At 48.0% G+C, this 22,349-nt stretch overlaps 1 protein-coding gene across 1 annotated transcript; it reads left to right on the top strand.

Annotated features, from left to right (window-relative positions):
- The first annotated feature begins 51 nt into the window (after positions 1 to 51).
- On the top strand, positions 52 to 22,008 carry LOC126546898 (uncharacterized). Its single transcript, XM_072288068.1, has 4 exons — positions 52 to 127; positions 9,260 to 9,364; positions 9,703 to 11,300; positions 21,928 to 22,008. Exons 1-4 carry the CDS (start codon positions 52 to 54, stop codon positions 22,006 to 22,008), a joined length of 1,860 nt encoding a protein of 619 aa, XP_072144169.1.
- Positions 22,009 to 22,349: the final 341 nt, after the last annotated feature.

Genomic DNA, 22,349 nt, shown 5'->3' on the forward strand with positions numbered 1-22,349 from the left:
CTTGAAAACTTATACAAAATCGGAACATTGAGCACGCGCAATGATCCTATGATGCGCCTAAAGGAGCAGCCGAGTTTAATGCTGCTAGTGTTCCTGTACGCGGCACCGAGAGGTCTAGCCACTGTCAGTAAATGGTACACTCTTTATGGCTCTGACCACTGTATCATTGTAGCGCCATCCGACCAGGTCGAGGAATGGTCCAGATCAAACTGCACGTGAAGGTGACGAAAACAGACGGCGGGTTCGTAGTGTGCGCACGAGCAGAACACGGCTATAGCACATCGCTTTCAGAAAACCGAAAGAGTCGAGAGTTTCGTTCTGGTTTTGCTACAGCGTCTCGGAGATGGCGCCAGAGCGAAGGGAGTTGTGATTTGGGCACCTCTGGACTCCTTGAAGCCCTTGGGTTCAGCGAGAGCTATGGGAAAGTAAACATGCCCACAGTAGAGATTAGTAAGAGTCGATTGGAATATTGATGGAAGGAAAGTAGGGAAACGACAAACAACGGAGGCGTACAAAAACAAAGTTCACAATAGGGGTTCAGAAAGTTTGAATATGGGAATACATCGTGTTTTTTTTTTTAACAATGTACATTAGGCAACATAATAAGAGCTTGGTAAGCCACTAAAGGCTTATGCCTTAAAATAAGATTTGGTTGCAGTTGCCCGAATGGCTTTTGTGTGCGCTGACTTGATCCCGCGGCATTAGCAGACACCGCCGACGCGGCTGAAGGAGCCAGCCGTTGCCGATCATGTACTCCATTACACGTGTCTACCTTCGAGATCAAACCAGCGCAGGCAAAAAATAACTTGTGCCCTTAACTAGATGGACACGGCCCGAAGATTGACTGTAGGTAATGCAGAAAGTTCGGCTAGTTGGAAACGATATTAGCGTATATGTGGGATTACAGTTGATACTATGGACCATTCTAATCATACGTCGCGCCGAGTGGCCGATCCCGGCGTTAACGGAAGGCGACAGCCTCTGTGGACACGTCGAGTTCGGCATCGTGTCAGTTTTTATTGGCTCACAGAACTGCTACAGCCTCTGATTGGCTCAAAACATCAACAAGGCGGAATTCAACAATTGAATTCTAGGGTTTTAGGTGCCAAAACCACGATTTGATTATGAGGCACGCCGCCGACTCAGGATTAATTTTGACCACTAGGTGACCTTTACCGGGCCCTCGATGCACGGGACACGGGCGTTTTTTTTTTCATTTTGTCACCATCGAAATGCTGCCGCCGCGGCCGGGGTTCGATCCCGCGACATCGGGCTTAGCAGCGCAACACCATAGCCGCAAAGCAATCGCGGTGGGTTCGCGGAATTGAACAATATGATGGAATTAAGTGTGAGCCATTGACAAAGTATGACAAAGATTGAAGATGAAATGTAATGGTATTAGTTCTGGTTAGGGCCAAAAGCCTTGACTGCGCTCATATGTGTAGCGGAAGAAGTAGGGGAAATAACTGTTAAGAGAGCGCATTCAGAATGCAGGGGATGAAGTCTCCTTCCCGCAGAAAGTGCAAGAGCGAAAATGAAATGGTTCGTTAGAAAATATGGCCCCAGCGTGCCTCCTGTCCTATTTCACTCTTTTTCTTTTTATAAACGCTGGGAATAAAACCAGAGGTTGGCGTTTTGGCATCACACGCAGAACATTGGCCGATCAGCGCCGGTGGTTATTATTAGACGATACTATACTGACAAAGATGATAAATGGGTACAGCTGTTAGTACTGTGCATTTCTGTATGTGTTGTCCCCTCTTGTACCGTCATTTCACCGGGAATACTACCGGCTCCACGCTGGAGAGTTGTTAGCATATTTGAGCTCGACAGAGGCTCTTACGTTTACAAGAATGTAAGACCAACATGCTTTGGTTCAACTAAAGCGGGAAGTTTAGGTATAAACAGTATAGTATCCTCCTCCACTGTGATTGGTGACTTGCAAGTCTTGCGGACCGTCCATTTGCAAGTGCCGACTCACTTTTACTTCAATCAATTAATCTGGACGCCTCGTCGTGAGGATTTCACCTTGGCAAGATCGTCCATTGCAGTGGTCCTGATTATTATTATTATTATTATTTTAAATGCGAAAGTGTCAAACGGCCCATTGAGCGAAACAGCCGGTGCCTGTCGTCTGTGGCAGTGAGACAGCAGGCAAATTCCCGTTGGCTGCGACGCCACCTCACGAGCGCGCCTCGACGGAGCAGAGCGGGCGAAAGGGAACGCCTGCTATCGCAATAGTGCGCCAGGTGTTGAGTGAAGGGAGAGGGTATCGCCGCGACGCCACGTCACCCTCGCTCTCGGAAGCCTGTGTTTTCCGCGCGTTCCTTGTCCGTGCAAACTCTTGTCTGTGTTCTAACTGCGTCTCGGTAAGGCCAAATCAAAACGTGCCAAGCATCTCAACGTGCTCGCTTGCTCGCGAGGAGTTCATAACTCGAAGGACCGCTCAGCAGCGTTCGATGAAATTTGAAATTGACGTTCAATCAGCTGCCTGCTGCGGTTCCGAGCTCCTGCTGTTGCAGCGCACTGGCTGCCCGCTGCTGGGTGGGCACCCGGAGGACGTCGCCTCGAGGGGCGCGGCTTTGCGCTCGCTGCAGCCTCCCTGTTTCGGTTTCGCGCGCTCTGATAGCCGAATTTCGTCGTGCCACAGTTCCTCGGGCAATCTCATTTTTTTCAGACCCAATAGTTGAGATGGCTTGTATGGAGAGCTCGCCTAAGTTTGCCAATTACGATGAGCCCGCTTAAACTATAAGTTTAAAAGTTAATTATTGTATTTTTTAAAAATTAGCGCCTAATTACCACTTGTCGTCCGTCACCCCGAGGTCCGCACCGCTGACCAGCTGTCGCCGGAGGAGTCGTTCTTTTATTTCAAAGCGGCTATATTTAAGTAGTACTTAAAGCCTTCGCAGAAATACCAAGAATACATATAAGACGATGAGCAAAACGAGAACGAGGTGAAAGCAGGAGCCAACGTTTCGACAAGTGGACTTGTCTTCTTCAAGGCGACGTATGTTTTCCTCGCCACACTATATATAGGTGGGGTTCTTCTAAAGGGAAAAGGGTGTAAGGCGGGTGGGTGCGGCAACGAGGGAAGGTGTGGTAGCGTGTCGAATTGAGAATAAAGGAATGCTGTGCACAAGGCCAGCCCCCCGTCTGTCAACCACGTGTCAACGCACGCGTGTTAGCCAGCGTGTCAACGGCGTCTGAAACGCCTGCTGAAAAAAAAAAAAAAAAGGATACGCCAAGGAACCAAACTAAGTGTTGTTGCCTATAGCTTGAAATTTAGTATAGTGAATAGATTCTAAAGCTCCCTTTGAAACGTTTATGCCTATTGGTTACATATACGTGCACGTATGGTCGTTCTCAAAAACTAGTCGTGTAGTTTCGTGCTCATTGTATTTTGGGATGCAGCGTTCCCCTTCATTGTTTGTTCCTTTCTGTACAGTGTAGTTAGCCGCAGCTGAATAGTCCTCGCAAGCATTAATCTTACATACCATTATTTGATTTGCAATGCGGTTCTGTTTTTTAAAACCTAATTATGCTTTTAGAATAGAAGCGACTTTATTATTTGTTGGCTATGGAAAGGCCGCTGGTAAACTAAACCCCAATAACTATTTTTGGGGGGTGGTAAATGTCACTACCGGTGCCAGTACTACCAATTACTGAGATCTTAGTAAACCGTTACTACATGCGCTAGTCTTATGTATGACCTTCTTTGAGTAATTAATGTTACTACCCAAAGCGAATATTAGCTTTTGGTTAGCAACTGACGCAAGGTTTTCTTTTCCAGGACCATTGCGTAACGCCGTAATTAACCGACATGTGCACATTAAACATTGCACGCACGTCAAAAATAACTACCTGACACCCCCCCCCCCCCCCTTCATCTTTAGGAAACATGAAGTCGCTGCCACTCTCACATTTTTCCGAAGACAACGGGCAAACACTCTATGGGCTTCGTATATATGAAGAAAACTAGTATTTAGTAATTATTTTGAAAGCTCATAATTCAGCCGAAAATGTTAAGCTTTCACCACAAATTACCCATAACATGCACCTTCATTTCCACCAAGTGTGACCTCAGTGCCACGTCCAAAAGTATGATTCTTCAAAAAAAAAAAAAAAGAAAGAAAGAAAGAAAGCTGAGGACTCCAGTTCAGACTTGGAATTGCAAACATCGCATCGCATTCGTCAATTTCAGGTTGTCAGTCTGAGTTGCCAAAAAATTCGCTTTTTTTCGCACGACCTCTTGTCCCCATACTTTTCATCACGAGTATACAGTTCCACATTGGGAATGATAATAGATAAAGGTCGTATAACGTTTTCGAGTACTTACTTAATTTTTTTTTTGTAAAGGCCGTAATTTAGTCACGTGCGTTTAACTCCGCATGCACATCAGCCACAATTTTGTACCCACTTTCTCCAAATTTAATCCCGGTGGCAGTTATAGCCCTACCAGGACAGAGGAGTAATTTCTACACGATTCGTAAAACACACTTACAGCGCTCTAGAATGCTCGTATAAGTAATTTAGTGCAAAGGCCTCAATTAAACCACACAAAAAGCAAACGAGGTGCTATCATGGTAGCACCGAGACATGAAAATGGGGAGAAAAGAAGTATTTATGATTATTTGCAAAGCTCACGATTAAGTCAGATGCGCTAAAATTTCGCCCCACCATTACCCGTAATTAAACTTTCGGTTCACATAGAGAAATTTGAAGACCTGAGCAATGGCAACTAATTTCTTCTTAAGATAGACGCAGTGAGGGCTCCACGAGAGGTTGCTGTCAATGATGACGCCCAGAAAGCGATGCGTTTCAACATAGGATACAGCTTGACCGTTGATTGAAACAGGATACAGTGACACTTGTTTGCGCGTAAAGCCAACCAATGCGCACTTTTCGGTAGACACACCGAGATCTTGTTTTCGGAGATAAGACGCCGTCATGGTTGCCGACCGCTGAAACCTGGCACGTACCTGAGGGCGAGTCACCGCAGAGGCCCAGATGCAAATGTCGTCGGCGTATATTGAGACATGAACTGTCCGGGGTAAGTACTCCGCTAGTCCTACCAGGACGAGGTTGAACAAAATAGGGCTCAACACTTCCCCCTGCGGCACACCACGGCAGATGTAATATTCTGAAGTTGGGCCGTCTTCGGTCTGTAAGAAAAAGCACCTCTCAGTCAACTAGTCCCGAATCCATCGATACATCCGGCCACCCAAGTCCCACAGCCTCAAGTAAGTTCAGTATGGCCTCATGGGCGACGTTGTCGTAAGCTCCTTTTATATCTAGGAAAAGTGCCACTGATAGGCGCTTGAGGCTTTTTTGATTTTGGACCCAGGTTGCGATGTCAATGACGTCGTCAATGGACGAGCGACCTCGACCAAAGCCCTTCATGGCGTTCGGATAGATGTTGAATCGCTCTAGGTACCATTCCAAGCGAGCAAGAATCATTCTTTCCATCACTTTGCCGACGCAGCTCGAAAGCGCAGTCGGACGATATGATGAGAGCTCAAGCGGAGACTTTCCAGGTTTCAGCATGGGGATCAAGCGGCTCGATTTCCATTGTTTAGGAATGGCGCCGTTCTGCCAAGACGCATTGTAGCAGTTGAGCAGCTGGTCACGTGCGTCATGTCCAAGTTGGCATAGGGCAGCATACGTGATGCCATCAGATCCTTCTGACGAAGAACGCCTGCAGGTCGCCAACGCAGCATCGAGCTCTTCGAGTGAAAATAATACGTTCATTTCTGGTACACGCGCCTCAGGGATGTCATTCAGCGCCGCGTCAGTAATGTTGGCCATGGACCCAGCAACCCGTGCACACGGCGCTTAGCCTCAAGCGTCCAATGGTTTACAGACATAGAAACACATGGAAGCGACCATATACCGACATACACAAAGATTAGAGGAGTTCAGCAATCAACTGTACGAAAGACAGTAGACGAGCGTTGCTTCAGCCACTTGAAGTTCCGAGCGGAGTTGGTAGAGGGCCAGAGCAGCAAAGGGCTTCCTTTGATGCGGAGATGAGCGAAGATTTCTAACCGTTCTCCATATGTGCGAGAGCGATTTTCGGGGATCAAACGTCTTACAGAAAGTTTTTCATCGCTTATCTTCCAATTTATCCATACGACGCTGGACTCTCTTTTGTATGCGTCGTGAAGCCCTCAGATCAAAGACGGACTTCGTGCGCCGATACCCCCTCTCCGCCTGTCAGCGTGCCGCACGTAGCCTCTCCAGTTCCATGTCCAAGTATGTTCGCCTTGCTCACCTTGTAAGAGAGCAGATGGATGTTTTCAATGTTTCTGCGATTGCATCTTCGATAGTGTGTGAAAAGCCTTCCCGACATGCGCCATCTATATCTTTCTTAAACTTTGACCAATCAACTGTGCGAAAGACAGTAGAGGAGCGTTGCTGAACTCCTCTAATCTTTATGTATGTTGGAATATGGTCGCTTCCATGTGTTTCTATGTCTGTAAACCATTGGACGCTCGAGGCTAAGCGCCGTGACACCAAAGTTAAGTCCAAGCAGCTACTATAGGTCGTGCCTCGCAGAAATGTAGGACTGCCGTCATTCACACAGCACAAATCATGGTCCGCAGCAAAGGAGGCAAGACTCCTGCCTCTGGAGTCAATTTTCGTGCTTCCCCATAGCTGGTGATGCGCGTTAAAGTCACCTGTGATAACCCAGGGGCCATTGTTCATAAGTAATATTTTCGTAAGTCGTTCGCCGTCAAAGTGACCCGCTGGGGATATGTAGGCTCCAATTAGTGTAAATGACACATCCTTCTTTTGGGCATTCAGGAAGACATATTGGTTGTCGTCATGAGGCTCTACCGCGTTAGCGACATATGTAAGGTCCATGCGGATGTAGATGTATACTTTCGTGCTCGCACCGCATGTGGACGAGGCGAAAGATTCTTAACCGGGCAGTCTGAGTGGAGTTGATGTATTTGGTTCGCAAATGACCAGTATGGGGAAGCGATTTCTAAAAATGAATTGGCGAAAGTCTGCTATACGGGTCCTTAGAGTCCTGGCATTCCACTGAAAGATCGACGCACTTTTAACTTCAGTGCAGAAGGGGACTATTGGTCGAGCCATGATGCTTAAACGATGCTAGCAAGCACTGTATTTAGTGCATCCAGCATTTGCAGAGCACTTCGAGCTGCTGGTGTTTGCAGCGTGTTCAGTATGATGGGCATTGTATTAATTAGTGATTGCAGCATATCAGCCACCTGCCTGTCTTGGTCGCACAAATCACCGATAGTAGACGTCGGGGGTTGCCAGCAAATATTTGCTGTGATTCTGTTGGGGAAGGCTGTCGTTTCGGTAGAGCCGGCCAAGATTCGGCAGATGTGGTCTTCTCAGTGGCCTCGTTCTTCGCGGTCCTTTCCACAGTGTCTGGCCTGGGCGGTAGAGGAGGAGGTGGTGTTGTAGGAAGTGGCATGCGCGTCGCAGAGGCAACAGCCTTCCTTGAGGAGCGCCGGCGCCGGGAACGTCGCTTCCTGATTTTATCTACGGCTTCGCGATGAGATGGATGATATCTAGCCATCTCTTCCAAGATGGCCATTTCCTTCTTAAGGTGTGGGCATTTCTTCGATGAAGCTTCATGTGACCCTCCGCAGTTTGAACACTTCATTACAGTCCCGCCACGTTCATATGCAGCATGGGGCTCGGCGCAGCGGGGGGCATGCTGCCTGATTTTCGCAGATGCTGCGCACGTGTCCCAGCTTAATGTATTTGCGGCACTGAAAAGGTTTCGCAATGAAAGACCGCCCACGAAGATATGCACACGCGTCCAACACCTTTGGCGAGGTCGGATGCTGCCAGGGAACTTCGCCTACTAGCACGCAAAAAGTCACAAGATCTCTGGAGTTCAAGTGCCTTCAATTGCCGATTACATAAACTGGACCCCACACTACGGCTACAACAGCCATCTAGCCTTTCTCGCGGTAAAACAACCTTGTTGTGCCGCTTGTGGATGGGAGTGGCGTTCACGAACGCATACTCCTATCGTTTGGGAATGGCCGAGAGCCCTGTAAGGTCGCTCTGATTGTTCGTGTGCTTAAGTGTCACGAATCGGGCCACGTGCGGTGTGTATAGAGAGGGGGTTCACTCCCCCCCCCCCATGTCAGCGGGGCAACCGTTTCTGTATTATGTGGGGTCACGGACCGCGCGGTTTTCGGTGACGCGTCGCGGCAGAGGCCAGGCGGGCGAGTGCCGATTCCGGGAAGTCGGTATTGTGCGCAAGGGGTTGGCAGTCTGCCGACGGTCGCACGAGTCTGCACAGTCCTGCCTGGAAAGAGACCGCTGTACGCGGTATCGTGGGTCTGCCGCCCGAGTGCCTGACTAATTGGAGGCGCCGGCGAGGTTAAGAAGGGCTTAACAAACTTGACCCCGTGCCGCATATACGGAGAAGGAATCTATTCTTCTACGCGTCCGGAACGAAATCGCCAGCCGTGTTGTTGGGTGCGACTGCCTGTGGGGTGTCGAAGGTCAGCTTACAGTGCACGCTGTAGGGGTGCGGTGTACACGTGAAGAGTGCATTCGGACGGCGGCGTCTTGTAAACACGCACTCGGAGAACTTTGTCTTGTAGACAATAAGTTTGAAGGACAAGGAGGGCCATCCGTCTCCCACACGACCAAACTTTGAGTACAGCGGCACTACGTGGTGTCGATGCCCCTGCTTCCGAGACATTTGCGGCCTAGACGCCGTTGGGATTTGAGGCGGTCTAGCGATAACTTGTTCGGGCCTGGCGTGTTTTGCTGAGCCCGTCACTAACTACGTAGAAACGAGAGGGCAACGGAGTTTTGGGGAAAAAGGAAAAGAGCTTTGTTTTCCAATATGTTTATTTTTAAGAGTAAGCCCATCCCTCTGGGTTGTGGCTTAACAAACGGTTGACTCTGATTGGCAACTGAACCTGTGGGACGGGCCAACGGCCCTACCGCCTTTTTTTTCTTTGTATATTTGGGCTATAAAAATCGGGACGACATGCTGTCCCTCAGACTTGGCTGAAATCAGGATTGCTGATAGATCAGTGAGCCTCCGTACTATGTACGTTAAAACGAGTCTGGGCTCTAACAGTCGTTGAGACAGTCGATGAGTGAGACTTTGTTTCTCAATTGTTCATGTTTGTAATGTATTTGTTTTACCTGCCATGTATATAGAAAAGTTCAACTATAAATATTTCTTGTACATCTGATCTGCATCGTTTCCTGCCTGCGTTTGATCAACAACTGCCGATCATCGTCCGAGAAGCATCAAGTTCCAGCGGTGAAGCGAGGACAGAGAACGAACGAAACATTACTGGCGCAGCGCGACAGGATCGGCAAGCCCCACAACGAGCAACGAGCAGCGAGCCAGGCGCAAGGCATCGGAAGGCCACCAGCCAATTCCGCAAGGGTTGCAATTCATCTGGACGAGGACGTCAGGCGGCGCCCCCAGCAGCAACGGGTGAGCGGGATTCCTTGCGTTTTGTCTAGGTTGGCATGGCTGTTGTTCAGTGAGGTTAATGGTGTTCACGCGCAGAACAGCAAATTTGATTGAGGCTGACGTAAACATTGATACGGCATCTGAACAAAGAGAGGGTCAGAGACGGCAGGAACTACAACGCGCCGGAGAGACCGAGTCTGAGACGTCGGATACTGAAATGGATAGTGAGACGCAAGGCGCTTCGCAGGCTCCGAGCACGACAGATCCAGAGGCCATGGCGGTGAGACGCCTGGAGCTGGAGCTAGAAAAGGTGCGCCTACAGCTAGAGTGCGAGCGCATTGCTCTACGGAGAGTGGAGCTTGAGCAGTCGGGCAGGCCGCCTTCGGTGTCGGAAGGAAGTGATCTCCGCCGTGCCAGCACCGATGGAATATCACAATGTGCTAAAGTGCTTAAGGCATACCGGTTGCCGTGTGACGCTGACGTTCCGATATGGTTTGATGAGGTTGAAAAGTTGTTTTTATCTTTTCAAGTACCGGAACACAGCCGTGTACATTTGATCATGCCTGCGCTGGCCGAGCGGGTCCGTTATCTGTTGCGTGGCCTCAATGACGAGGAATGTACAGATTATGAGACTGTAAAGAAGGCGGTATTAGATGAACTTAAGCTCACGCCAGCTAAATACTTGGAGAGGTTTGAAAAGGCATCTAAACGAAAGGAGGAAACTTGGGCTCAGTTCGCGTCCCGCACTAGAACCTACTTGGCCTATTACCTTCAATCTCGAAATGCAAACACAAAAGAAGCTATGACGGAGCTTATGGTCGCTGACCGTATGAAAGCCAGTATAGGCTCAGAAGCCCTTGAATATGTTCTTTTGCGGGAGGGCGAAGATTGGTTTAAGCCAGTGGAGGTGGCGAAAGTGCTCGAGACTTTCGAGCAAGCTAAAGGGAAAGGACGAGCAACTAAGCCAGCCGCAACAGCCTCATTGCCGCAGCACGCAAAACTAGCTGGCCCGCAGAGGACAAATTTAAAATGCCACGTGTGTCATATACAGGGTCACCTAGCCAGAGACTGCCCAAAAGCTTCAGATAAAGAACCGCAGGGGAAGGCGCCGACTGTGCAAAAACAAAGGGTACAGAAGGTTGCTGTTGTAAGTGAAGAACCTCCACCAGAGCAAGAAAGGGTGCTAAGTGCTAGAGTACAAGTCTTAGCTCAAAATGCTAGTTCAGGGAGATCAAAGCTGGACATTATCCCTATCATGTGCGGGGATATAGCAACGGAAGCTGTGTTGGACACAGGTAGTGAGATAACGGTCGTCCGTAAAAGTATGTTGCCCGTCGTTTTACAGGAGTCATCAAGAACAATAAGACTCGAGTCGGCATTCGGAAACAGCGTTCGAGCTAACCTAGCTACGCTGCCCGTAGGCATGCATCGCCTGGGGGCTTCGATACAACCGCAGAGCATCGATCTGGTGTGCGCGGTTACAGACGAACTTGCAGAGGGGGTTGACTGCCTGCTGTCAAAGGAAGATTGGGAACTACTACAGGCGCAGGAAAAAGAGGAGTTTGGACGAGAAAATATTCCGCGGGTAGCCAATTCCGTTGGGGTCCGATCAGTCGAAATGGTCGATAACACTGAACCAGACTGCGGTCTAAGTTGCGAAGAAACGACAGATGAAATCCCTAAATTGCAAGAGAATAGTTTCATACCAGATGTCACTGGGGTGCCCAGTCAGCGGGAGGAATTTCGAGCGGCTCAGCTTGCCGACGAAAGCCTAAAAAGGGCCTGGAATGATGCGGGAAACGACAAAGCTGGCATGTTCGTGTCAGACAGACTTTTGTACCATTGGGATTCTCCAGCAGGAGTCAAAGTCAGACAACTGGTCCTACCAGAAGAAAGACGCAATGAGGTAGTCACGCTCCGATCCCTGACAGCGAGGGACACATGCGAGGCTTTACTGGAAATTTTCAGTCGTACTGGAGTGCCGGAAACGATCTGTTCAGACCAAGGTACTAACATTAAATCGCAACTGACACGGTTAATGTTAGAAAAACTGGGCTGTTCACCCAGGTTCTCCACTGCCGAACACCCTGAGAGTAACGGAGTAGTTGAGAGATGGAACAGAGTCCTCAAAAATATGCTGTATCATGTAATGGAGCGGGACCGAAGAAACTGGGACAAGCTCATCCCATTTGTTCTTTGGGCGTATCGCTTGCAAATAAATGACAGAAAGATTTCGGTAGTGGACGCTTACCGACTCAGGCCGTACTACGCTAGAGGGAATCATGCGAGGGTAGTGTTCGAGGAAGACGGAGAATTTGGCCAGGTGGAATACGCGCCGCAAGCTGTATGCACTTCAGCGAGCGAGCACGCAATAACTGAAGACAAGCTAGCTCATTTGGTGTCTGATGCGCGCACGGAAATCGAGGCGGTATTTGAGAAACATCGCTGCGTCTTTGACGGAAAGCCTGGGAGGGTGCAAGTAGGGCGGCACCGCATCGAGCTGGAGGAAGGATGTAAACCAAAGAGGACGTCTCCTTACAGAGTTCCTCAACTATTAAAGGAAGAGTTGCGAAGTCTGTTGAGGCTTTCCGGGTATTATCGGGACTATGTCTCAAACTACGCTGACGTGGCGAGCCCGCTTACAGCTTTGACAAGGCGAAGGGTTTCTAATTCAATTCCAGGGTCGGAAGATGCGCAGTGTGCGTTCGAAAGTCAAAAATTAGCTCTCTGTCAGGCTGTCGCCATGAACACTCCTGAGCCTCATCAGCCGTACTGGCTATTCACTGATGCGTCTGCGACGGCGGCCGGTGCCTGTTTAGCTCAAATGTCAGCGGACGGAAAAGAAAAGCCAATCGCTTTTGCTAGCCATCGCTTTAACCCGACACAGGCGCGCTGGTCGACTATAGAGAGAGAAGCCTTTGTTATTATTTGGGCACTCAAGAAATTCGACTACTGGCTTTTCGGAGCAGTGGTGAATGTTGTCTCTGATCATAACCCATTGTCATATTTGACAACCAGCACCCCGCAGGGGGCCAAGTTAGCAAGATGGGCGCTTTCACTACAGCGCTACAATGTAACGGTGCGTCACCGGAAAGGAACATATAACGCCAATGCTGATGCATTATCAAGGCTCTCGAATCGTTAATGGGAGCCAATCGAGTAAAGAGCAGAAAAGAAAGGATAGACAAAAACAGCCATGCCAGCTGGGACAGGCGTGAATGTTCCCGTTCACCCGAAGGACGTGTGCGCGGGACAGTTCAGCCTTGATGGAACTTTTTGTGGTTGTTGTCGTCCATGTGTGTGAGGGTTATAAGACTGTGGACATACTATATATGTATATAACCTGCATATGTCACTTTTCTGCTGTTGTGCCGTGCAGTGCGTTGGAGTGTTACTATACATACATGAGTATTTCTTTTGCATGCTCACTGCCATGAATGTGTTGATCTTTCGCCCTTTTCTTTTATCGCTGTGAGAAATTTGTTTTTTTTTTTCGGTCCTTTCAGTTCATTTTCCTGTTCCTTATGGACTCCGCAGCACCCGTGTTGGGCAGCATATGTCAAATCTCTTTGACGGAACTTTCAGAGCCTAAATTCTAGGATACAGCGCCCTTTGGTTCTTGTAGTATAGCTGGGAACATTGTGAGCCCAGTATACTCTTTAGGAGGGACGTGTAAGGTCGCTCTGATTGTTCGTGTGCTTAAGTGTCACGAATCGGGCCACGTGCGGTGTGTATAGAGAGGGGGTTCACTCCCCCCCCCCATGTCAGCGGGGCAACCGTTTCTGTATTATGTGGGGTCACGGACCGCGCGGTTTTCGGTGACGCGTCGCGGCAGAGGCCAGGCGGGCGAGTGCCGATTCCGGGAAGTCGGTATTGTGCGCAAGGGGTTGGCAGTCTGCCGACGGTCGCACGAGTCTGCACAGTCCTGCCTGGAAAGAGACCGCTGTACGCGGTATCGTGGGTCTGCCGCCCGAGTGCCTGACTAATTGGAGGCGCCGGCGAGGTTAAGAAGGGCTTAACAAACTTGACCCCGTGCCGCATATACGGAGAAGGAATCTATTCTTCTACGCGTCCGGAACGAAATCGCCAGCCGTGTTGTTGGGTGCGACTGCCTGTGGGGTGTCGAAGGTCAGCTTACAGTGCACGCTGTAGGGGTGCGGTGTACACGTGAAGAGTGCATTCGGACGGCGGCGTCTTGTAAACACGCACTCGGAGAACTTTGTCTTGTAGACAATAAGTTTGAAGGACAAGGAGGGCCATCCGTCTCCCACACGACCAAACTTTGAGTACAGCGGCACTACGTGGTGTCGATGCCCCTGCTTCCGAGACATTTGCGGCCTAGACGCCGTTGGGATTTGAGGCGGTCTAGCGATAACTTGTTCGGGCCTGGCGTGTTTTGCTGAGCCCGTCACTAACTACGTAGAAACGAGAGGGCAACGGAGTTTTGGGGAAAAAGGAAAAGAGCTTTGTTTTCCAATATGTTTATTTTTAAGAGTAAGCCCATCCCTCTGGGTTGTGGCTTAACAAACGGTTGACTCTGATTGGCAACTGAACCTGTGGGACGGGCCAACGGCCCTACCGCCTTTTTTTTCTTTGTATATTTGGGCTATAAAAATCGGGACGACATGCTGTCCCTCAGACTTGGCTGAAATCAGGATTGCTGATAGATCAGTGAGCCTCCGTACTATGTACGTTAAAACGAGTCTGGGCTCTAACAGTCGTTGAGACAGTCGATGAGTGAGACTTTGTTTCTCAATTGTTCATGTTTGTAATGTATTTGTTTTACCTGCCATGTATATAGAAAAGTTCAACTATAAATATTTCTTGTACATCTGATCTGCATCGTTTCCTGCCTGCGTTTGATCAACAACTGCCGATCATCGTCCGAGAAGCTTCAAGTTCCAGCGGTGAAGCGAGGACAGAGAACGAACGAAACTTTACTAGCCCGATGTGCGGCTCCTGTGGGTGCGAGGAAACCATCGAGCACCTATTGTGTACCTGCCCTCGCTACGATGTACAACGCCTCTCTCTGCGGGCAGCTTTACGCTGACTCGACTCAAGACCGTTCACCGAGTCAAAGATACTTGGACCGTAGCCCCACCCGTCACTGGCACTAGTACAATACTTGAAGTGCACCGCCTTAAGAGACCGTTTATAGTGTCTCTTTGTATAGTGTCCTTCCCACACGCACTTAGTGCTTACTCTCTCCCTTTTTCCTCTTTCTATTCCCTATTCCCCCGCCACCAGTGTAGGGTAGCAAACCGGGTGCTCTTCTGGTTGACCTCCCTGCCTTTCCTGTCCTTGCTTTCTCTCTCTCTCTCTCAGTTCACATAGTTGCCATTCTCTCCAACTATAACATTGCTGCCACCTTTGGTTCTCCAAGGGTAACGGAAAAACTTCGTAATACTTTTATATAACTTCTTTAAACAAGTTGAAAACGAACGTTTAGCAATGTTAATTTAGTATCTTATTGAACCACACGCGCACACTTCAAAATATTACTACACATCACCCCTAACATGGCCCCTATTTTCTCTAAACATAAGCTGGGTGTATAATCCAGTTCTCCCACGACACCGGGAAAACACGCACATAACTTTTTCGAACGCTTCTAGTCGCACTAACAGCTTGGCTGCTAGGAGAGTGAAGCATAATGTTTAAATTTTAGTAGTACTTAATAGGGTTTGCTCTCTTCGTTTGAGGCGTGAGGAAGCACCTAGCGCACTTGTGCGAGCTGTGCAGCCTAACCTTGCTATTCAAGGGTACCTTCAAATGAGTGCCGACTAAAAAGTTATTCATTAACACGATAGCGTTAAGGGCCCCGTGTAGCAGAAAATCCGGCGTCGGCGCCCCGCGTCGGCGTCCAGCGTCCAGCATCGTATATCGTTTCGGGAAAAAGATTTTCGAACCACCCATACCCAGGCCCTCCATGTGGCGCAAGGAAGTTACTGAACTAATTGAATTTATCAAGCTAAAATACGTAGAAGAATCGCAAGGTACGACTTACAACGTACAGACATGATAGCGTCGGATTGTAATTTGAATATACGAGAAAACAATTCTGTTACTCGAAAACTCAAACCCTTCTTCCAGCGTTTCTACTACATAGGCCGGCCACGGTGTCCGCCATTTGCGCGCGCCGGCGCGCGAATATCTCAGAAGCCACGGAGCGGCGCGCCCGTTTCCTTGAAACACTTCCAGATGGCGCTCGTCGCCACCGCATCGCAGTCCACGAAAGAGGCGGCGTTTCTACCACAAAGCCCGCCTTCGTGCACAGCGTTCGCCGCGAGCGTTTCCAGGTAAACATTACGGTTATACATACGCTGCAGTTGCCGGGAGGCGTGAGAAGCAGTTAGGGATCTTTGAATGCCATCGCGTTCCACTCTTAAGAGGAAGCTTTAGCTCGGGCCCAACTCCGACGCGGCCTATTCAAATACATGTAAAACGCAAAAACGTTTTTATGAGATAACCCCTGGAGCGATTTTGATGAAATTTGTTGCATTTGAAAGAGAAAGTTAAATTCTAGTGACTGTTGGAAGCGGAATTTCGATTTAGGGCTTGAATTTTCTTAAAACGATTTTCAAATATTTGACCGTCTGAATAAAATAGAAGCACGAAGTTTACAAATTCATAGCTCTGCATCAAGAACTGATATCGCGGTTCTGTAAACGGCATCCATTAGGTCATTCAAAGCGGACAAATTCAATATGTAATTCTACATCTTACGTGAATTTGTTACGTTGGTTACAACGGTATTGCAAAAGTTGTATTTCCCTATGATTAAATTTTTTATATTCATGTGTAACATATCAATTTTGTACGCTTTAGATGTACTATTAGATGCAATTCACAGAATTGTATTATCATTTTTAGTGGTTGAGTTACAGAGTTGTAAACTTGATAGTTTCGTTTTTTGAAAATTTTCGATTTTTGCCAATTTTTAATAAAAAATTGACAACCTAACTCAAAAATTCGAAACCAGCAGTCACTAGATTTTAAGTTTGTCTTTTAAATGCAACAAACCTCGTCAAATTTGGTGCAGTGGTTGCCGAGAAAAACGAATTCTCTTTTTACATGTATTTAGATAGGAGCACTCGAGCTAAAGCTTCCTCTTAAGAGGAAGCTTTAGCTCGGGCCCAACTCCGACGTGTCCTATTCAAATACATATATGTAAAACGCAAAAACGTTTTTCTGAGATAACCCCTGGGCCGATTTTAATGAAATTTGTTGCATTTGAGAGAGAAAGTCAAGTTCTAGTGACTGTTGGAAGCGGAATTGAGATTTAGATCCTGAATCTTGTTAAAAAGTTTTTTCAAAAATTCGCTAGTTTGAAAAAAATAGAAGCACAAAGTTTACCGATTCATAGCTCTTCATCAAGAACCTATATCACGGTTCTGTAAAAGGCATCCATTAGACCATTGAAAGTGTACAATTTCGATGTCTCATTTTATATCTTACTTGAATTTGTTGCGTTCTTTACAAGGATTCTGCAAAAGCTGTATTTCCATATTACTAAATTTTTTTTAGATTCATGTGTAACATATAAATTTTGTTCGCTTTAGATGTACTATGAGGTGCAATTCACAGAATTGTATTATCATTTTTCGTTGCTGATTTACAGAGTTGTAAACTTGATAGTTTCGTTTTTTGAAAATTTTTGATTTTGGCCAATTTTTAATAAAAAATTCACGACCGAAATAAAATAATCCGAAACCAAAAGTCACTAGATCTTAAGTTTTTCTTTTGAATGCAACAAACCTCGTCAAATTTGGTCCAGTGGTTGCCGAGAAAAATGAATTGTCCTATTATATGTATTTAGATAGGAGCACCCGAGCTAAACCTTCCTCTTAAGAGGAAGCTTTAGCTCGGTAACTCCCTTTAGTAACTCCTTTAGTAACTTCCTTTAGCGATTGTGCGATTCTTCGTTTACGTCTCGTCCTTGCGTGCGCTGTACGTCGAAGATCATGCATCAGCAACTCGACCAAGCCCGTCACCCTAGTGTATAAACGCCACCTATAAGCTTATGAAACGGGTCCTAAGCGTGTCGAACGACCTGCTGTGCCGCTCAGACCAGTTCTTTTCTGCGTCCCTCAGAGCATCTGTATACACGGGCACATTCGATTAAGAATGCTTGTTCGAATGTGCCCATGTGTACAGATAAATTGAACGATACAGGTATTTAAAACTTTAATTTTCAAGACAGCAACACTTCAACGACAACCTTGTCCGTGATGGTTTCGTACTTTAAAAACGCTTGCCCGTTTTGTGATTCCTATGTCTTTCGTTACCTTCTCCTTCCTATCCTCTCTCCCCTTTGAGATACTGGCAGGTGTTGTGCCTCTTCCGGAGGCAGCTGCTGCAGCCTGTCTCTGACTTATTCACGCTTTAAAACCGTTACAATGTAATGCTAACCATTGTTATAGCAATGCTTTTTTTAGGAGCGATATCAGAAGTGATGCATAATGATGATGATGATGATGATGATAATAATAATAATAATAATAATAATAATAATAATAAGTTTCGTCCAAAAGGCGAAGAAGTGAAAGCGATAACTGGGGCAGTACAACGCGTAACCGTGCAACAGCCGCAAATTTGCATCTGGCAGGTGAACCTAGCACTAACAGAGCTGCGCTACTGATTGTAGTTCTTTTTTTTTTTAAGCGAATAACATTCTTTGGATTTTTCGCGGGTTTTAGTAGTTGGTGTTAGGTAGTTGATGGTCGGACTTTCACCGCCAGTAAGAAGACGCTGATGCAAAGAGCGCGTACTGTTGGAGTTCGTCGCCGAGCGCTAACGGTAAATATTTTAGATTAATAAACCTTATGTGACAACGTAGCTCTTACAGGCTTACGATTTCTCGATATGGAATTTGCAATGGGGAAATAAGTATTTGGTCAAATTTTATTAAACATCCAGGGCTTTTGCGGAGGTGAGGAAAGTAAGCGATGGGCACCAATGCGAATGCATAACTCGATTTCGCTGTAGACATGCCGTCGTATCTGTTGAACGTCACAGAGTTGTGCGTGCGAGCGAATAGGCTGGGCCTACCGGCACGTGCTGTCGCGAAAGAGCGATCGGGGCGCCTAAAGGTTTACATGCTGTGGCGGAGCGCTCGGGTATATAGGACAGCTCCCTTCTTCTACCGTCTAAATACGCACGTAGACATTTAGATTCCTGGATTTGCGTGAAAGTAAACGTTTATTTATGCACTCTTACCTAAGCAATTGATTGAAATTGAGTAACTGGTACTTACCAGTGCTGTGCAAATCTGTGCGGCATCGCACAAGCTGATACTTGACCTAGCTTGCTCACTGAAAATAATTCAGTCCCTTGAATTTTTGAAAGCCTTAGAGTATTAGGACATCATCAGCTGGGTCTTGCGTGAGACTGGTTTTTGTGGCTTAGACAGTGTCCTTACCTGCCTGCAAAGGCACATCAAGGCCCTCCATAATTATTGTTGCCCTGGCGTCAGGCATTTCCGTGTCATCACCGACGCTGGCATTTATGTCCACAGAAATATCGTTTGATTGTCGTATAGCAAGCAGCGTTGCCTGCTTCATGTCTGCCGATCCGGGCTTCTATCTCCGAGTCAAGGAGTGGCCTTGTGTGGAGGCTGCGGAAGTTGGGTTTAACCGGATTGCCGGTTATAGTTAAGCGGATTATTTTCGTATTGAGCCAATAGGAAACCAAACAAACGATCACAGATTAGTCCTGATAACCCAAAATTCGGCCTAACTGGGTTTGTCTCAATGGGAGCCTGTACTGTAAGTAACACTCTGGTTTTTCAAAAGTAGGTGATTGCCCGAAAATCCATCCTCCGGCGTGACACGCGTTCCCCCATCCCCCCGTGTGTCTGCTTCCTCCCCCACAATATTTCTCGGGTGGAAGAAGTCTCCCTAAGGAGCCAGCGGGCCGAGTCATCACTTGTGCTTGGGGCCAACCCTCGCGCTCTGTTCCTTCATCTGGCCGGCTCGGCTTGTTTCTTCCTTTCTATGTTGCGCTGTGCCAGTTTTAGAATGCAACACCAATTCGCCCAATCCTTAACCCTAGTGAACCTACGAAGACATTGTCCAGTGTCCAAAGTGCTCCGCTCCGCTGCGTCTGCAGAGGATGCCCGCCATCTGCTTTGGACGTGCCCTGGGACAAAGAGAATTCGTCATAAGGTACTTCGAGTGTGAAATTGAACAGTGATCAAGCTGAAGACTGAGCTATCGATAACACATTCTATAAGTCACTGTTGCAGTATATACATGAAACGGACCGGCATGCTTATATTTAACTGCATACTGACGTTATGCCGCATGGCAACCCAAGCGAATAAAAAAAAAAAAGAAAAAAGAAAGTTCGCGTGATATTTGTAACCGGTTGTTTCGTCAATAAGAACATCCGCACTAATTCCTTAATTATCCCAAGCAGTATAGAAGTGCACAGTCGATACTGGTGTTATACCTGAACGTAGGTTGCGCTATACACAGTTTCAATTAATGAAGCTCTGATACAATACGAAACGATGATATGATTAAAAGGCACGCCTCGTTGGTTAATTTTGACGACCTGAGGTTCGTTAACCTGCACCCAATGTACGGCACAGGAGCGTTTTCGCGTTACGCTCCCATCAAAATGCGGCTACCGCCACTGGAAATCGAACAAGCGACCTCGTGCTTAGCAGTCCAACACTATAGGCGCTAAGCCACTGCGGCGGGTTACACACAGGTTACAATAAAGCAACACGGATGAATGACGTGTTCTCTCTCGTTCTGTCTTTCATTCGTCATGGTTCCTTGTAACCTGTGCAGCGCAACCTTCACTCACACAGCCAAGACCTGCTAGCCCTTCTACAAGTCTTATTAGCTATTAATAAGGTCTATCTCTGTTTTTATTAACGCTTTATTTTTTACATAATTACAGCGGTGTCGCGACGTGCATATGGTCTGACGAAAGCCGACCTCGTCGAGCCAGTTCTCTCCAGAAGGCGCCTTAACCGCGAAAAAACACCAAGATGCCAAAGCGCGGCGCCTCCATAGAACGTGCGTAAGCGTATGATGATAGCACAGTGTCGGGCGAGTACAAAGCTTCGATCGACCGAGTAACAGTGGCAACAGTACATGACTGCGCATTAATCAGTCACAGCAATCATTTCCACGATGTTTTGAACGCATTGTAGACGACATGAAGAAGAGTTCACCGCATGGTGCTGCCATTCGCGTCCGGTAGCACGTCATCAACACCGACGCCCCTTTGTGATATCGTGCTTGTTAACTATTGGGCATACCTCTTCACGCTTCGCAAGGCGACTGTGAACGCGTGTGCTTAGCTTTTAGCGTGTTTTAGTTGCGCAGCGTAGCTTTTTGGGCTTGTTGGTGCATGATTTGAACACCAAGGAATAGCGCGCAGAGGACGAGACAGTAAATAGCAGACACAAACTGTAATGTGGATCAAACGAATGCGACCGCCGGCCATAGCAGCCTGGGCACAAGATGATGGCTCCAGGCAAAATCTAATCTGTTACAACGTCAATAACAACGCGAAGCATATTTGGCTGGCCTAAGCACCCGGAAGAGGAAAAAAAAATGGAGGACGCTTTAGCTTCGCTTTTAAGAGTGGAACGCGATATCATTCAAAGATCCTCGACTGCTTCTTACGCTTCCCGGCAACTGCAGCTTATGTAACCGTAATGTTTACCGGGAAACGCTGGCGGCGAAGCGACGACGAGCTTACTGGTAGGAACGCGGCCTCTTGCGTGAGCCGTTCCCGGAACTGGGGCACAGCCGTGCCAAAAAAAAAATAATCATATTCAGGTTTTTGTTATTGTATCGCACGCATTTAATATTTCAGTCTAAGAAGATTTCTAAGAAGTCTAAGAAACGAAACAAAAAAACAAAAGCAAACGAACATACAAGGCGTTCGTCTGTACCATATACCATGCACTCTGAGGGACACGTACGAGTGAGTCAATCTCAACATCGCCTGAGTGACCGACCCTACCGGTGGAAGCATTCGCACGAAAATGTCCGGAAGTATGATCTTCCCAATCTCTCGCTCAAATCTTAATGCCTTAATTTACGCTCCTACTTTTGTGTATAGGCTTTTCGCTTTTACCGGCACCGACAGTTTAAAACTGTCACCACGTGTTCCCCGACTGCGTCAAAGTTCATTCGTAAATATTTCGATTAGTTTCACTTCTGACGGGGCCCAATCGTCCCGTTCCAGCGTCCTAACTCATTAGCCCTTTGAAGTTTGTTTAATCGTTGCTGGCGCGTACAGCCGCTACCGGCGCCACTACGAAAGGCGCGCCGCCGCCGCCGCCCACGCTTCCAGCCGCGGAGGAAGGAAAAAGCATGCTTATAGCCGACGCTAAGCCGACGCGCCGCGCCGTTGCCCTCTGGCGGCCGCCCCGCCAATTCCGCAGCGAAGCCCGAGCCTCGCTTTTTCGCCGCGGCTGGCTCGCGCGTCTCGTTTGATCCCACGGTCGCACTCTCCTTGACGCCCAGCTGCAGGACGGCAGCCGGTCACCGGCTGCGGGCACGCGTACAACTCGGCTCGGCGCACCAAGGCAGCGGGACCCGCGCTAACTTCGCATTGCCACTCGCAGGTATGTGATCCCCGCTGCTGCTCAGCGGTTCTCGCCCAAGTCAACCAGTGCGCGCACACGCGCGCCCGATTCGAAGCGGGATGGTGCCCGCGTTTGTTGCAGTTATATCGACTCTTCGGGCCGCTTTCGCCCTTCGCGCGCTTTTCTCTTTCCTTCTGCGGCTCGATCCAGCTGCCGGAGAGCGGGCACGCCCCCCTTCCTTGTGTACCTTTCTCTGCTAAGCTTACGTGCACGTCGCCCCCAGAGGGTGCTTATGCGATTGTGCGCGCGTGTGGAAACGATCGACGGGAGGAAACATTTGGCCAAGTAAGATTAATTTAA

This window comes from Dermacentor andersoni, chromosome 1 (genome assembly GCF_023375885.2).
Source record: "Dermacentor andersoni chromosome 1, qqDerAnde1_hic_scaffold, whole genome shotgun sequence".
NCBI classification, from domain to species: domain Eukaryota; kingdom Metazoa; phylum Arthropoda; class Arachnida; order Ixodida; family Ixodidae; genus Dermacentor; species Dermacentor andersoni.

Excerpts from the sequence above, each read along its gene's own strand:
- LOC126546898 (XM_072288068.1), top strand. The coding sequence starts at position 52 with ATGCGCCTAAAGGAGCAGCCGAGTTTAATGCTGCTAGTGTTCCTGTAC. Across the intron at positions 128-9,259 it reads GAGAGGTCTAGCCACTGTCA|CATCAAGTTCCAGCGGTGAA; the intron begins GTAAATGGTACA and ends TCGTCCGAGAAG. Across the intron at positions 11,301-21,927 it reads ATTCTCCAGCAGGAGTCAAA|CTGCAGGACGGCAGCCGGTC; the intron begins GTCAGACAACTG and ends CTTGACGCCCAG.